Genomic DNA, 15,822 nt, shown 5'->3' with positions numbered 1-15,822 from the left:
AATAAGAGCAGTTTGGGCCTCAGAGACAAATTCTATGAAGTTAAGTGAAAATCTGTGACTAAGCAAGAGAAAAACCTCATTTAGTGCCTCCAGAAATACAAGGTTTAATGTGAAGCCCAGGCTGCAGTCAGGCACACATGCCTTCTGGCCAGCCACTGCTTAAGGGGTGTGAAGTGCTGGATTTTAGGAATGAGGTGAGGAAGGGGAAAAAATGGAAGAGATACAGAGTGGGGACAAAAAAAATCTATCACCGGAGATGTGGAAGGCAGCTAATGCTACTGTAGTAAATCTTGGCCTTTTTGGTTTCTCTGCTTTCTATTGTATTACACTGATTACCTTTAATCTCCAACTAGAATATGGTGTGTCTGCTTCTCTACAGAAAAATCTTGCAGTTTTCGTCCCCATGCTTAGCAACTGTTCTCCTGGCAAACCTTGAGTCTGAGAAATGTAACGAATCTGAGGAAGAAAAAGGAAACACAGCAAAGAGTTTAGCTCTGATTTTTGAAATACGAACCACACAAGTTAAACATTTATTTCACTTAAAGAAAAACAATGACAAAAAAACTTGGACTTTAACAGCTACATCTTACACAGGAGAAAAAAATAAAACTGAATGCTTGATACTGTTTCTTCACTCTTTCAGAGGCAGCTATACAGAAACAAACGACTGAAGTGACCTATATAAGCCAGCTTTTCAAGTTCAGTCACAGATATGAGGACCTGAGGAGAACGGCTGTCATCCTCAACCCACTCTAATCCTAAATATCACGCATTAATTCTAAATATGAAAACTGGCACTAGAGATTTGCTGGTGTATAGAATTTTGTATACCGATTTTTGATATTTTTTTTTTTGCATACTCTCATTATACAGCTCTACAAAATCCTTCACATTTCTGTCACATTATCACTTTGTACATCCGATACACGTACATTTCAAGCAAAGGTTTCACTCAAAAAGCAAGAGCACGTACAGTCTCCAGACAGCCAGAGATGCTCTGCTAATCTCAGAAAATGACTACTGAATGCAATAGGAATGGAGCAGCTTTGTCTCAAAGACAGGTGCTTTTGTTCACTGAAATGACTATCACTCACTTATTTTAGAAGAGAATTGGGCACTGTCCCATACCACATGCCTGCACGGAGGTGCAGTCAGTGTAAGGCTGACCTTGGAAAAAGTGGAGCAGCTGGGGAGTCCCAGAGAATGGAAGAAAGGAAAATCAGAAGGACAAAGCGAGAAAATACCAGAAAAGGAGTTTGATGATCAATACAGGACTTTAGAGCTAGAAGCATTTGAGAGGAAGAAAACTGATGGGAAATGGAAAGTCCATCATTCTTTACATCATGGAGTAAAGACAAATCCAGTCAATCATAAGTATTTCTAGATGGTTTAGCTATTACCTAAGCACTTTTTATAGGCTTCGGATTGAGGAGAGACAAAACAATGCATTAGTTCAAAAATTTAACATTTAAGCACCTGGGCCATTGTTGGTGAGCACTAAGGCTCAGATGATGTGGCTACTTCCTACTAAGTGTAGCTGTTACTGAACATATTCATAAGCTCTGAGTTATTATCTTCATCTTCAAGGGCTAGCTTGTTGGTTGTCACACACAGGGATGGGGAAAATGCAACATAAAGTGCTTGCCTGTTCATTCACTAGGTGACATCGTATACCAGAAGGAAGGGAAATTCCTTGAAAGCCATCTCCTACAGCTGTGGTACTCCCTAGAACACTAACGCAGATTCTTCTGCAGCAAATTTTGCAGACATGGCTGAGCATGATGACAAGCCTGCCTAAAACAAGGCCACCACTGGCGGTGCAGAGGAGGGGGCAGCTCCTATTCCAGTGTGAGAACCAAGTTGATACATCGAGTTATCAACTGACAGCAAACTCAACTGATGTGGCTGTCTTTAAATTTTGTTTGCCTGCTTTCCATATATAAGATTGCTGTAATGGGAGAAAGAAGATGGTTTTGTTGTTGTGTTGTGTTTGTTTTTAAACTAAGATTCCATGCTACTCTAAAAAGATTCTCCTAATGATGAGATTGTGCAGAGAGCAGTGCAAGTGTAAAGCCCTAAAGTCAGAGGCCCTCATCTATGGACTCAGCTAATGGATTTCTGCCATCACGATGAATCACAAAGTCAATTTGAGGACAGAATCAGGACCTGGGCAGAATTTTTGATCATTGAAATCCCAGCTTCATCCTACATGACAGGCAACGTGGTCCAAAGCCACACTGAACATCCAGGAGCAGCGTTGACCTGTATGTGGCACCACGATCAGGATGTCAAGCGGGCTTACGGCTTCCTCCTCCAAAGCTGCACTCCTACAGGCTGTTACTTACAGCAACAGTAAGTACAGGGGGCAGGAGTGGAGGTAATTCTGGAAATTACACATTGTGACCTTTCTTGCATGTACGGATCTTCTTCTGCAGTTTCTTTTAAAAATAATAAATAAATACGTTTGCCAAGCTCTTGTCAATCTCAAAATTGAGACAGTATTTCACATAATTTCAAGAACAGATGTCTTCACTTTTTGCTTGAAGAATGCAATAAATTGCATTGCTGATAGTTTTTTCCTCTTTCCTTCTCTAATTTAAGAGCAATACAGTTCATAACTGTCTTCTACACACCAGTCAACATCCATCCATGTTCCACTCACAGCTCAATTCCTACCCAGGAAACACTAAATTTTGTATAAACAAGGGAAACAATAAAATAAAATGTTACAAAATCAACACAAAATCAATATATTTCCTGACAGTGATTTTGACAAAAAAACTTTTCTAAAAGTAACTGCAGTCTTTAAGCACAGAGAGCCAGAAGTCTGTGATATGAAGATGAGGATCAGAATAATCTGAACTGATGTGTTGGAGGGAACTGCCCCTCAACTGCACACTGAGTCAAAGATGCAGAAGTTAATAATAAGCCAGTGATGTTACAACTGGGATTTTCAGGAGCCTTCTTTGCTTTCAAAGTTCAAAGGTGATAGAGAAATCAGAATTCTGTTTATATTACTGCCAACTTCCCAAGTTACATTAAAGACCTCTCTCTCTAAATATGAGCATCTGAACAAGATTTCCAGACTCAACTCCATTCTCAGCAATTAAAAGGAAGATTATAAAGCAACAACGGTGTCCTCAAACTCTGGTTCCCATCAAATAAATCAGCTTCAATGCCAACATTTATTTTACAAGATAGAGGGGAAAAAAAATTGAAGTTCAATTCAGAAAAGCAGCATAGCATACAGTTCATTCTAGAAACAGGATTCACGTTTCTAGAATAATTAACACTAAATTAAAAGCATCAAACAGATTTGAAGAAATAGTACTTAATAGGGCATGTTATCAGCATCTGAAATTCTGAGTTTAAGGATCTGAAATACTTAAATTGCGTAAAGGGAGTATATGCTTGTGAAAGATTTTCTACTACCTGGTCATATTCCAGTGCTCCTGGGTACAGTGGCCATCCAAGAAACAGCTCTGCAATCACACACCCTAATGACCACATGTCTATGGCTTCACAAAACGGCAATCCCAGTATGATCTCTGGTGCTCTGCAAATTAAATATGGTTATTGGATTTTTTCCTCAGGGAAAAAAAGGCATTTCAACAATCCAATGACAAAAACATCTGTTATTTGAAAACAAGGGCTAATCACTTCATTAAAACCATAACATCACAACCTGCACTTCTCCTTGTCTACATAACCTGCTGCAAGAATTCAGTCGCTCTGAAATGTTATTTATCAGTTTGCTTCCCATGTACACAAAAATAAGCGATATGCCTGAAAAGGAGAACACAATGGATTCAATGTTTTTGTCTTTCCTCCAGCACGTCGTGAGCGATTCATCTGCTCGAAGCTGTACACCTGTAACTACATTCCAAAGAAAATACAGCCGTTTGTGTCAAAGCAAAACACAACAAAATTTTATCTGAAAACACACTGCAAGCTTCTTAACTGGAAAGTACACTCAAGTTACTTAAAATATCAATTTAATTACATAACTGTAAGTCCCTTACGCTCTCTAATTAATACAAGGTGAGCCATTCTTAAACCGCTTCAATGACACCGCTGCACTAGCTAAACAGATCAGGTCTTACTTCTTCCACTTAAAACAAATGTGAATTAAACAACAGTGCTGAAATGTATTTCTCTAGTCAACAGCTAGAAAAATTGGTATTGACACAGCTGCCAAAGGGCTTTTAACATTTCTGTTCACGTTGAACAAAACTCAAGTATTCCACAGACATCAGTTTTAATTACATTTGCTCTTTTTAAGCCTTCCCCCCAGTTTGTTCAAGCTATAATGTGGTTTAGTTTTAAAATTACAATCTGTTGTTATCTTAGCATGTGACAGAGCAGCACGAAGACAATTAAAACCAACACAATAATTCACATTACTGGGCTGAACGGCAGCATTCAAGCGATCACGTTACAGGCTGCTGAGAAAAATCCTGACTGCTCATCTGTGTAAGAGCTTATAAATGCTACACTTCAGCACGCGCTGCTGTGCCATTTTAATACTCCACAAACAAAACCACCTCTTACCCTAATAAATTCCCATACATTTAATTTACCTATAACAAAACACATTTCAGTTCACAGAAACGCACTGTCTCAGGAACAAATTCCTGTTTTCATGCCATACTGGGACAAATTCCTCCCTCATGCTATACTGGGACGGCAGCCAAGAGCTGAACGATCTTCTTGACTTCTGATACGCCTATGACCCAAAAGCAGCAAGGTTGGCCAGACACATACGTACATGTACCTATGAGCTCAGTCTCCAGGCCCACCTGTGCTACAGCTTAAGTCTGCCAAACTCGGCTCCAGAGAGAGACAGATGTTCATCTTGGGAAAGGCTCCTGAAATTCTGCCCCATCTTTGTCCGGCAAAAATCCCAAGGCTTCCGCTATGGGAAAAATGTGAGGCCTTCCAGTGGTAAGAAATGGACAGGGCAGGACATTTTGTGAAAAGTTAATGCTTTCCATTTGTGCCGATGCTTCGCTTCTCGCTCTGCTCGCAAACCACTCTGGGTGCAGTTACATGAAGGACAAGTCTTGTCACCAGCAGGGAAACTAGAGAGGCTCAGTTTTCCACTGTATTCAAAGACTCGGTTACATTTAACTTCTAGAGCTTAAACATGTATTTTTGCAATGCAGGATCATGACACCGCACTAAGTATTAGCTAGTTTTGTTATCTGAGAAATAAATTTAATATATCCACATGCCAAAAGACTGGAAATAGCAGTAAGAAACGTCTGCATTCAACTGTTGGCCGGCTGCCCTGCTGCACCCTGTTGTTACAGATCCCTGTGAAAATATGCTTCCTTTTGTCGTATTGTGTTACAGCGCCGAATAGTTAATGAACATACACAGAGCCTATGGATACAGCAGCCTTAACAAATGCTTCTGCTAAAATAAGCTCTTCAGAAACCTCTTATATTTACCCAACAGTTAATATGTGGGCTGTACAAAAATAGCCACCGTCAGTCAGTCTGTCCCTCATCTCTTTTGAGGGATAGGATTGCAAATAAAACAAGGATACGGGCAGATACAATGACAAAAAGCAGAAAGCTTTTACTGTATTTCCAAACGTAAGCATCCAAAAGGTCTTCGTGGGCAAGCAGCAGCTCTGCGATCCCGCCATGAGTGCCACAGGCACGGAGAGGCCAGAGCCGTGCCCCTCACAGCCTCCCAGAAACATCTACTTCATACAGCCACAGCTCCTAGGTGAAAGTCCCGAAACGCCTCTTCCTCCCTTGGTGCAGCACAGCTCAATTCGCCTCTCCTGAAGCAGGCTTTTCAAACAGCGGAAATACTCACATAGGTGGGAGATGCAAATGAGTATTTGCTTCGGCCTCGTTTGGATGGTGTATGACCAAGATGTTATAATTGCAATATAATCAAAAGAGGAAGGCAAAAGCAAACAAGGATCACAAAAGAGAATAAGTAGAAGAGCTTACCCTTGGGTTGAGCTCACTAGAAGATACCAGAAGAGGGGATCTCCAGAAGAGATCCTTCCCCTCTGGTAGCCAGCTCTTAAATAGGTCCAGGAGGGGTGGAGCCAGGCTCCACCCCTTCCGGCAGCACAGGTGAATTGCCTTCACCTGAGCTCCTCTGGCTGACTCAAGGCTCACCTCAGGTGATTAATCAGAGGTTCAGGCCGTGACTCAGCAGTTCCCATACAGATGGTAACACTTCTACTGATTGCACCACAGATCACAAATGTACATACTATCCCACGTATATCTTGCAAGCTTACAGGGAAAAAAAAAGCACACCATTTCTTTTATTAATTGGCTTAGTGATCAGAACTCCCCATAAAGTGAGCGAGGTTCAGTGTTAGCCAGCTTAGAACAAAGCAACAAAATAAACAAATGTGAAGAAATGTGAAGTAATAGAGGATTTTCAAAAAGGCAAGCGCAAAACAAAAATTCAACTGAGCAAGAACTCCTCCAACCCTTACACTGGAGCTACAAAGAGAAAAGACCAAGAATCAATAATACCTCGAGACAAAAAGTGTAAGAAGTCTAAGCCATTTCCAATTATCATTATCCAGAAAACACTGGTCAGAACTCTGATGTCAAGCAACTAGTAAATGAAAAAGCTAAAAACCAGTGGATGATGTACAAAGAAGAACAGTACGGACTACAATAAGACAGCTTCCTAGCACTGCTCGTGTATGAAAATTCTGCTTAACGCAGAAATAATCCTCCAGACGTGTTCTCACCGAGGGCCTTGCAGCAAGCACACCTCCTCACACATCAAAGAAATCACAATCAAGATGTGGCAGATTTTACTTTTCCTTCTCTTTGGCAGCACAAGGGCTGTTGGTACCACTGCCTGCCACGTGGCACTGCTGTATTTATGGCAGACAGAAATAGCCCTCCTCCCCTCACATCTCCCACTCCTTTCAACACATCGCGGTTCTTTCCAAGACCAAAACCTTTAGCCACCAACCTCCGCACTGGCAGCTGACGATAACAGGTCCTTATGAGGAAAGCAGAGTCACTTCCTCTCCCCAGCTGCTACTTAATATTCCAGAGATGCTGAACACTGGGAATTCTGGCAGCTTACCTCTTCATTACCAGTTTCACAGCAGCATTCTTTTGCAATATCGCATTTTAAGTTTGAAAACGTTAAGTACTCTGAGTAAAGAATTTAATACTGGTTCTCCATAAATTTTGGCTTCTACATATTTGTATAGCTGAAGGCAAACGCAGACAACATTTCTAACATAACATCAGGCAAAACACATACTCTTCTCATATAAACCAAACATTACTACCCCTTCTTACCACTGTTTCATTTCACAATGCCTAATAATTCAACAGCTCTGGGTACAACTCAGTCATCATTATAACAAATACCAATGCAACAAAAGTCATCAAAAGGGCAGCACATTTATCTGTTTTTGTTTTTGTTTTTTTGGCTAATGAGCCATTCAGAACCATCTTATTGATCAAGTGAAAGCGGGTGGAACTTACACAAGTTCAACAGTGACTGAAGTCAAAATGGATTACAAACCTGGCTTTCTGGAACTACAACTACTTGCAGAATGCAAGCCTATACATTATTAGAGTTCTAAGTAGACAAGGGTTGTGAGCTGTGTCATCCTTATAAAGAAAGGACGTCTAGGAGAAGAGCAAAGAGTAATTAAATATAATAGTAGGCACTCTAACAAATACTCTCACATCCAATTCCTCTGCAATACCAGTATATCATAAATGGAGGAGTACAAACGTTTCTGAGAGATCTGCAAGAGCGTAGCAAAGATTCTGGGCTGGAGGGATCGTAATCAAATCATCAACACTCGGTTATTTAAAAATAACACACGAGTACAACTAATAATCTGGTGGAGACTGAATCACGTAATGACAAAGTTTGTGCATGATGAAGGTTCTAACAGCTGGTTCTTCAGTGTTTTTGTGATGGACTTCAGAAGGCATTTCAAATATGTAATTACAGCAACACAATAACAGGCAGTAGTGCATTCATGGTGTACAGTAAAATACTAAAAATTAATGTAAATCATTCATTCATTAATGAACTCAATAATAATGAACTCAATAGTTCACAAGTTATATCCAGACCACTTTACAGATTACTCAAGAAAAATATATTAAATTGGGACCAAAAATAATCAGGCTATCGGTACTTGTTTTTAAATGAGAAAGACATGAAACTAGTGATATCCCCTCACCTTGAATAGTGTGTGTTCACTTTTGAATTCTGTGTTTAGTTCTGGTCACCCCCATCTGAAAAAGGATGCATCAAATAGAAAAGACGCAGAGAAGGATAATATCAATTAAAGAACTGAAGAGACTCAGGTAAAAGAAGAAATCCTGGTTAGAACTAAAAAATGTCAGTGAAGAAATCAAGTGACTCAAATTACATAAAATAACAGAAGAGAAGCAGTCAAGTATTTTAACACCCTGCCTCATGTCAAACAACCCAGGGATCTCCTGCCTGGGAGTTATTAATTGAGATTAATTGAGATTAGTAACTGATGCAAATATAAATATACTGTTGTGTGTTTGGGTTTTTTGGTTGTTTTGTGTTTTTTTTTTTAAAGCCAGAATTAAATTAGCCTTCGAATCATGGGCCACTATTGTGGTGGAAAATGTATACGGGTTTAAGGAACAGACTGGCAGAAAATAAGATCCACAACTGCTCTAGCCCTTAAACAGTAAGGTTCGTACAACACAAGGTTCTTGTTGTACCAGCATACAATAAGACTAGGTAGAAGTAGAACCTTCTGCTATAGTAAAGTTTCTTGAACAAAACACCAGATCCAAGGATCTGATGTCATACGTATTTCTTGTTTCCTGCATACTAAAATTACTACCATTGCACAAAGATAAGAGTTACTCAAGCTATCCCCTTAGACTGAAACAAAAAAAGTGTTCGCCCTTCTTCATGCCTCTTTAAAAGTCACGTTACAGGTTAGAAGTTCACTAAATTAGTTTTAAAGCCAAACCAAACCAGTCTCATAGTTCAATTGTCTATTGTTTTTAAGCCCATTTGGATGTCAGAGTACAGACTGGTAGTGTTGTCTTAAAGCACTCCTGGTCTTTGAAATACTAGTACAGTACACCACACCAGACAGATAGATAGACAGCTGAACAACTAGTTTTCCTCCTAGTCCTTTAGAAGCATCATTGCTGTCAATCCGTAAAGCAAAACTTCATCTAAACATTTGCAGTCTTGCTTTCCAGTGCACTTTCAACTATGCATAGAGTAGACATTAGGCAGCACATAACCAGCAAGTTCTGATTATTTTAACTCTAAGTTAAGAGGATTTAAACTGAGAACAAAAACATAAATGCTCAGAAACAGACTTTGGGCTTCTGTGCCTTTTACACGGTAGGAAATAATCAAAGATATTCCTTTACAATTCAGGGCCACGTCACCACACGTCACGAAAGACAAGGAGGACAAATAGGCGCAAGAAGAGATGCGAAGTCACCCCTCATTCACAACTCCATTCCTCCTTTGAAGGAGTGCTGGGGAACAGCAGGCTCTGGCATGGCAAGAGATAGCGAAGACAGGAGGAAATGAGTCACTCTATCTCATGCAAACTTCTAGGGGTGCATTATTGCTATGGCGTAGTACACAGCATTGCACAAAAGGAATTTTAATTTCCTGACAGAACAGACTTCATCTTATCACCAAACTTTTCCATAAAACGACATAATGTTAAATTGCTAGAGAGTCCTCCTCGGCACCACAGCCTTCCACCACTGCATCGGTTACATATACGTATAGGAACATAACATTTGATTAATATGCAACTTTGAACCTTGACTCTGAGGAGGAAGGTTTTTAAATCCTTTCTCTACGTAACTACTGAGAAAAAAGAAACAATCACTGCAAAAGAGGGCTTTAAACAGAGGGCTCAAAATCAAGAAGGGAGAACAAGAGAGAACAGGAAATCAAAGCAGAAACTAACACATACATCTTAGGAATTCAAACAGAACAATGCTATCCCACTATTCTTTCCCAGCATTGAAGAATTCTGATCTGAAAGTCTCATAGCAAATTTTAACTTGTTTGATGCACCTTCTGCTACCAGCTAACAGAACCGCTACAGATAACATTTAGTTATTCTTTTTAGAATTTTCCAGTTGAGAATAATAAAATAAGAGGCAATTTCAACTGATTCTTTCCCACTTATTCACCATCTCTAGTGGAAAGTGATTTTATTAAAACCAGAAGACAGCTATGCTTCAGCCTTTCTCACAATTTTTCCTCAGCATGCAGCTTACTAAGTGACTTATTTATGGACTTGACACACTGAACAGCTTTCAAATTAAATGAAAATTAAGCAAGGTAGATACTGATGTAGCAATACAGTGCAGAAAATTCCATGGACAGAGAAATTCTTCAGGTGTTTTACTGGTGAATGATGCCTGTAATTCAATACCTTTTATCCTCATTTTGGATAGCACAGTGTCAATATGCAAAATACCAACTGGGGTTACTTACTTCACAGTGTGCTATTGTAAGAGTGGAGGCTGGCAAAGGAAGGTGCCACCTGGACATTACCTCTGCCTTTGCCAGCAGCAGGCACCTACACACAGCACTCAGCTCTTATGGACCACTTGAACATGCTGCCTGCAGTGCATGATTGAAAAGATACAAAAACCAATGCTTCCCCTTTCAAGAGAGAGGCTCCCTCATCTCCAGGCTTCCTATGGAATACATTGTTACATACGCAGACGCTCAAATTGTGCCCAAGCAGTGGAGCAGCAAGGATGCAGAGTCACCTCCACCTGGGCAGAGCTTGACTATGTGCACATGCACACAGCAAGAGCAGCAAGCATGAGCATTGCTCTACAGCACTGAAAAAGCATGGAAGAAAAATTACAACAGAGCGGTCTGGCAGATTTGAAGGCTTCATAAATCAGAGTGCACTAAGGAAAAGCAAGATCTTAACTCCCCTCCCTTTGTCTTGTTATTGATTTTGTGGGAGTACAAAGTGCTATTGCCATAAGAGTCTGCATGGACTTGCAGTGTCCAAATATAAGCTGCAGATATCGAGGGCCATTTATTTCTTTTTTTTCTCCTCTCTATTTTAAAATAGGATTACCAGTTTGGCATAGCTCAGGTATAAAGCCCAACAACACAAGGACATACAGCTGTTGTGTCAAGAACCACGTGTGCCTTAACGTTATATTAAGTAGCTAGAAAACAAAACAACACAAGACCAACTTCTGCAAAAGCACTTGCTGCTCTGATATGGGATCTGAATACACTTGCACATGTCAGGCCTGCAGCCCAGCCAAGAGGGCCACAAGCCATTCAGGGAAGCTACTCTCCTGTGGATATATTGCACTGGGACTAAACAAGCCACAGAGCTATCTGAAAAGGTACAAACATCTTCTACTGTCCTCCTCTGTTGTGAACAGATTCTCACTGCTGATGTGCACCCATCGGAACAATGCCTAGTGATAATCTGATGGAGCTTTGCGACTGATTGACAACATTTGACTTAATTTTCATTGTTTGAACTATAGAAAGCCCACCAAAAACTGATTTCATGTCATTTATCTGCCTTGTATTTGGAGGTCACTCCGTATTCATACAAACTACCATGTTTATCTTATTTACATTCCTAATAACATTCTACACGGTACTGGAATATGAATTTCACTATCCACCATCCTGCCTCGTAAACTGGAGGTTGTTGTCCATGATGCAATCTGTCAGGAGAAAAGGAAGTTGTAATTTCAGAAAAAATGTCAGTTTTTTTCAAATACACACATTTCATGCAGGAATATCGGACTAAAGAAATTGTCAAATCAAGAACCAGCACCAAAATTGTGATCCCAGGAAACAGACACAGTTGTTAAATTGCTCGGTTTAAAAAGAAAAGCAAGTAAACAACTTGTGGAAGAAGTTAGCATTTAAAAAGGATTGTATCAGATTAACATTTGATCACTTAATATTGCAGTGTACAAAGTACAGACCATCCAAAAAAAAAAAGCGTCCAGCAACAGGAACTGATGCCGCAGTTCAACAGATCCATGTCCTGTTTCCCAGATAAACAGAACACCAAAATCCATTTCACTTTGGATATTCCCCTGTATAAAGTATTACCTAGTCACTTAATACTCAGGTCAGCTGCTAAGCGGAAAAAAAAAAAAAAAAAGAAAAAAATGAACAGAAGCATCAGTTCAGTTATGGCAAAAAAAAATCCACAGAGCAGCAACTGGGGCAGGTGGGTAAACACACATGAAATTAAATCTGCTTTCTCAAGGTTACCCTGGTAGAGGCTTTTTGGTGAACAAAAATATTCTGAAACACTTTCAGGTCCCAAGTCTACTGTAACACATATATATATACCTAGCACAACTTTTTATTCTGATGTGTTGACCCATATAAAAAATGCACAAAAATGCTCTCAACATACAGTATACAGTGATGTTCAGCAACCTCTGTTTTCAGTTGTGTAATCCTGTACTAATTTATGATGTTCTGGCAAGCGAACAGACTGGATGACCTGGTAAGTTTTTCCCCTTCTAGTTTCTATGATTAGATCTCTGGTGTAAAACACGACACCGTCAGAACAGGCAACATTCTCACCGGTGTTTTAAGTGATTCTACAGGCATAATCACATGGAAATACTACAGAACTTAAGCTTTTGGGGCACCAGGATAAGAAACTGACAGCATTTTAACAAAACTGGAAACCTGAATGGATAATCTTTCCTCCCCACGCAACCAAACCTACAGACCACCAGCAAGGAAAAATTATACAAGTCTATTTTTGTAGGCTAGACTGTAAGACTTCAGCCTTCCCGCACATCGCATCACCTGCTTGCCAGCGTACCACAGCCTGCTGAAAGAACCCATATTCAAGTCCTCCATGTATTCCACTCCAGCCTTGAACCCAACCAGCGCTTGGTTGTTTGGTTTTTTTCCCCCATTTTTTGCTCTCTTTAGATACTTCGCTCTGTTCTTCCTCCCTCTTTTTTCCTTCCCTGGTATCACATTTTAATTTATTTGTCCTTTCCTGTTGAAAGGAGAGCCACTCTATTCTTAGAAGAGTTTCAGATCCTAAAATAAACTGCTTAACTATGTATCCATTACATCCAGATTGATGTCATATCAGAACCTGACAGCATGCTGCAACAGGAATGCGACTGCACAGAGCCCAGCATTTCTGCAGGCTCTGCATTGCAAATTATTTTAAAGCAGCATTACATACAAAAACTCAAGGCACTCAAACGCTAAAATACAAAAGTTTTCTTAGCCATTTCTTCTTCTCTCTACACTAGTGTTCAATTTTCTTAGCCTTCAGCTTTGATTTCTCTTTTAAAGAGCTTCCTGCGTGACCCCTAGCACCAAGAGCAGGCCCTCTACAGCCACACCAAAGAGGAATGCAGGCTAAACTAGAATCCACCAGCCATTACTTTCGATCAAGTAGAAAGTTATATTTTGTTCTCATAGCAAACGAAGGTTAAAAGCAAACAGCACAGTTTAAAGAGGAAAAATAGATAATAATGGCACCTTGATAATAAATGGATAAAAATGGGAGCCTTTCATTGAAGCAAATGCAGTCCAGGACGCCAATAATTAGGAGCAGCTCGTTACTAACAGCTAAAACCCTCATTCTGTTCCTGCTACAGACAGCCATTCACCCAACAAAAAGGCACACCTTTTGATGCTATCAGCAGAAGCAGCAAGGATGGGATCCTCAGCAAACAGACTGCCCGTGGCCTGTTGGCTCCCCAGGAAAAAGGAAACGCACACTATCTTTCCTGCCTGTTCTCCATGCTTTGAGAAAATACGACAGAGAATTTCACAAGGCTCTGCAGGAAACTCTGCTGCCCAAGTGTGAGAAGCAATAAACGTTTCCTGAACTCGGGGAAAAAAAATATAGTGGGAATTATTTCAAGAACATGACTGTCCTTTCATTAAACTATTAATAATGCGTTAATATAATACAAATAAGGATTATGAAGCGCTCCCAAATATGTACCAAACCAAGAACAGACATAAATACCACATAATAGCTGTAATCCATTTAAATACCATACTATTTCAAGAGTACGCGTTGGCTTCAACTATCAAATGACCAGCTCCAAAATACAAAAGCAAAACACACCATAGAAAAAATTTACTGAAAATACCAACTGCTAACACAATCTGCAAAAATAAAGCCACTGGGAATTCTCCCTATTTCCTATGTAATATCAACCTTCGCTAAACCCCAATAATCACTGCCCTAAGGGCTAAGGTATTATGGGAATCTACGCAGTAGGAATATTTATTCCATTGAAAAGATGAAAGCTGAAGTTAGCTAAACTCCTCTGAAAAGGTATTTGTGATTTCCCTGGAGATGAGAGGGATTAACCTGGTTTGTTTGTAGCATTCAGGAACTTTCCAAGGAAAAGCATCCAAGCATTTCTTTTTAGCATCCAAGCATTTTCTTTTAGTCCCAGAAACTATTTTCAGATTACACTGTCACACGACAAATTCATACAGCAAAGGCTTAAAGGCCAGCCCTGCAGCCCAACTAAAACAGCAGGAGTCATTTCTGCAGACTGCCAAAGAAAGCCTGGTCCAGCTGGGCTCTCCAGACCACATCATGCCTTCCACCTCCAGCCCAGCAAATGGTCCCAACAACCTCTCCTGGACACAGAAAAAAGCTGTACAGCACTTTGGTACCATACACGTATTGCTGCACTGGCACCATCGTCTTCTTTGGTAGCAGCCCCAGGATGCATCCCTAACAAAGGTGTGAGCACAACTATTCTGGCTTGCACCCCTGCTTTTTAGTGAGGCTTCCGACACCGCTGGCCTTGTTGTGCCTGCAGTAAGAGGGCCCATGTTTCCTCTAGTGTCCAGTTTATGACATTTCTTTAGTTCTATTTGTTCACCGGTATTGGCCAAAGGTTGTAGGTGAAATCAGACAGGACCACTGCCATCATCTCAATGGGGTTCCTATATAACATGAAATTTCCCCCAAATAGCTTGAGTCAACGTTTATCTAATGAAATCTACATTTCAAAACTGACAGCAGTAAAGAGAGGAATTTTTACTGACTAGATTTAAGAGATTACAGTCTAGCATGAACAAGCAGCGGAGCAATATACTCAAGGAAAACCCTAACAGTAATTCCTGTACATTTGCTTAGGATTATCCAGAAAGAACTGCTGTCAAACAACTTTGAAGAAGCTCTATGAACAACATGTATGTTCATAACCTAAGATTATCTCTAAGCATACAACCATGAAGAAGTTGCAATACTTAGGAGCCCTACGCAGAAATAACTTCTTGAGAACAGTTAGAGAAAAGGACAAAATCAAGAGACCAGAGACTTAGAGACCAATAACATAACTTTATGAGGAAAAGAGTCCATGAGAGAATAACGATAAATATGAGTACTTTCATTAGTCATTTGAGAACAAGACAAGATGAGTGACTTACCCTTTTCGATATTATTTTCTGTCTCTGAAGCTGTAAATACCCTTAGGGAAATCAGCCTGCAGTATGATCTAGGATTGTAGATTTTTGGAAAATAACTAAAAATAACCGACTGGGAAAGACACAAAACCCAGCAGACCTCCAAGACAAGCTGCTTTTCTTTCTTTCTTTCTTTCTTTTTTTTTTTTTTGAAAGAATGCTAATTTGAAGATAAAAGTCACTATAGTCTACGAAACGTGCGCCAGGGATTTGCCAAGTCTTGATATGATATGGAGAGTATGTAAAGACAAAAATCTACCTTAGTGAAGTAACAGGGAAAGAGGTCTTCACCTACTTAAAAACCTCATCTAACTGTTTGGGTGGGTTTTTTGTTTGTTTTGT

The 15,822-nt window shown here is 40.0% G+C and overlaps 1 protein-coding gene across 4 annotated transcripts in view; it reads right to left on the bottom strand.

The window, feature by feature from the left end:
- The window catches only part of HIPK3 (homeodomain interacting protein kinase 3), a 94,160-nt gene that overhangs the window by 16,321 nt on the left and 62,017 nt on the right, over positions 1-15,822 (bottom strand). For all 4 annotated transcript variants that reach the window (XM_042882642.1, XM_042882644.1, XM_042882643.1 and 1 more), the window contains exons 3-4: positions 3,433-3,556; positions 337-456 (exon numbers count right to left, since the gene is read on the bottom strand). In XM_042882642.1, the coding sequence (XP_042738576.1) occupies positions 337-456; positions 3,433-3,556 (244 nt within the window). The remainder of the gene's footprint in view (positions 1-336; positions 457-3,432; positions 3,557-15,822) is intronic.

Source organism: Lagopus leucura, unplaced genomic scaffold, assembly GCF_019238085.1.
Source record: "Lagopus leucura isolate 7727_CA_CO unplaced genomic scaffold, USGS_WTPT01 Super-Scaffold_100035, whole genome shotgun sequence".
Classification (NCBI taxonomy): domain Eukaryota; kingdom Metazoa; phylum Chordata; class Aves; order Galliformes; family Phasianidae; genus Lagopus; species Lagopus leucura.
Note: the sequence above shows the minus strand (reverse complement) of the source record. Positions and strands in the feature narration are given on the sequence as shown.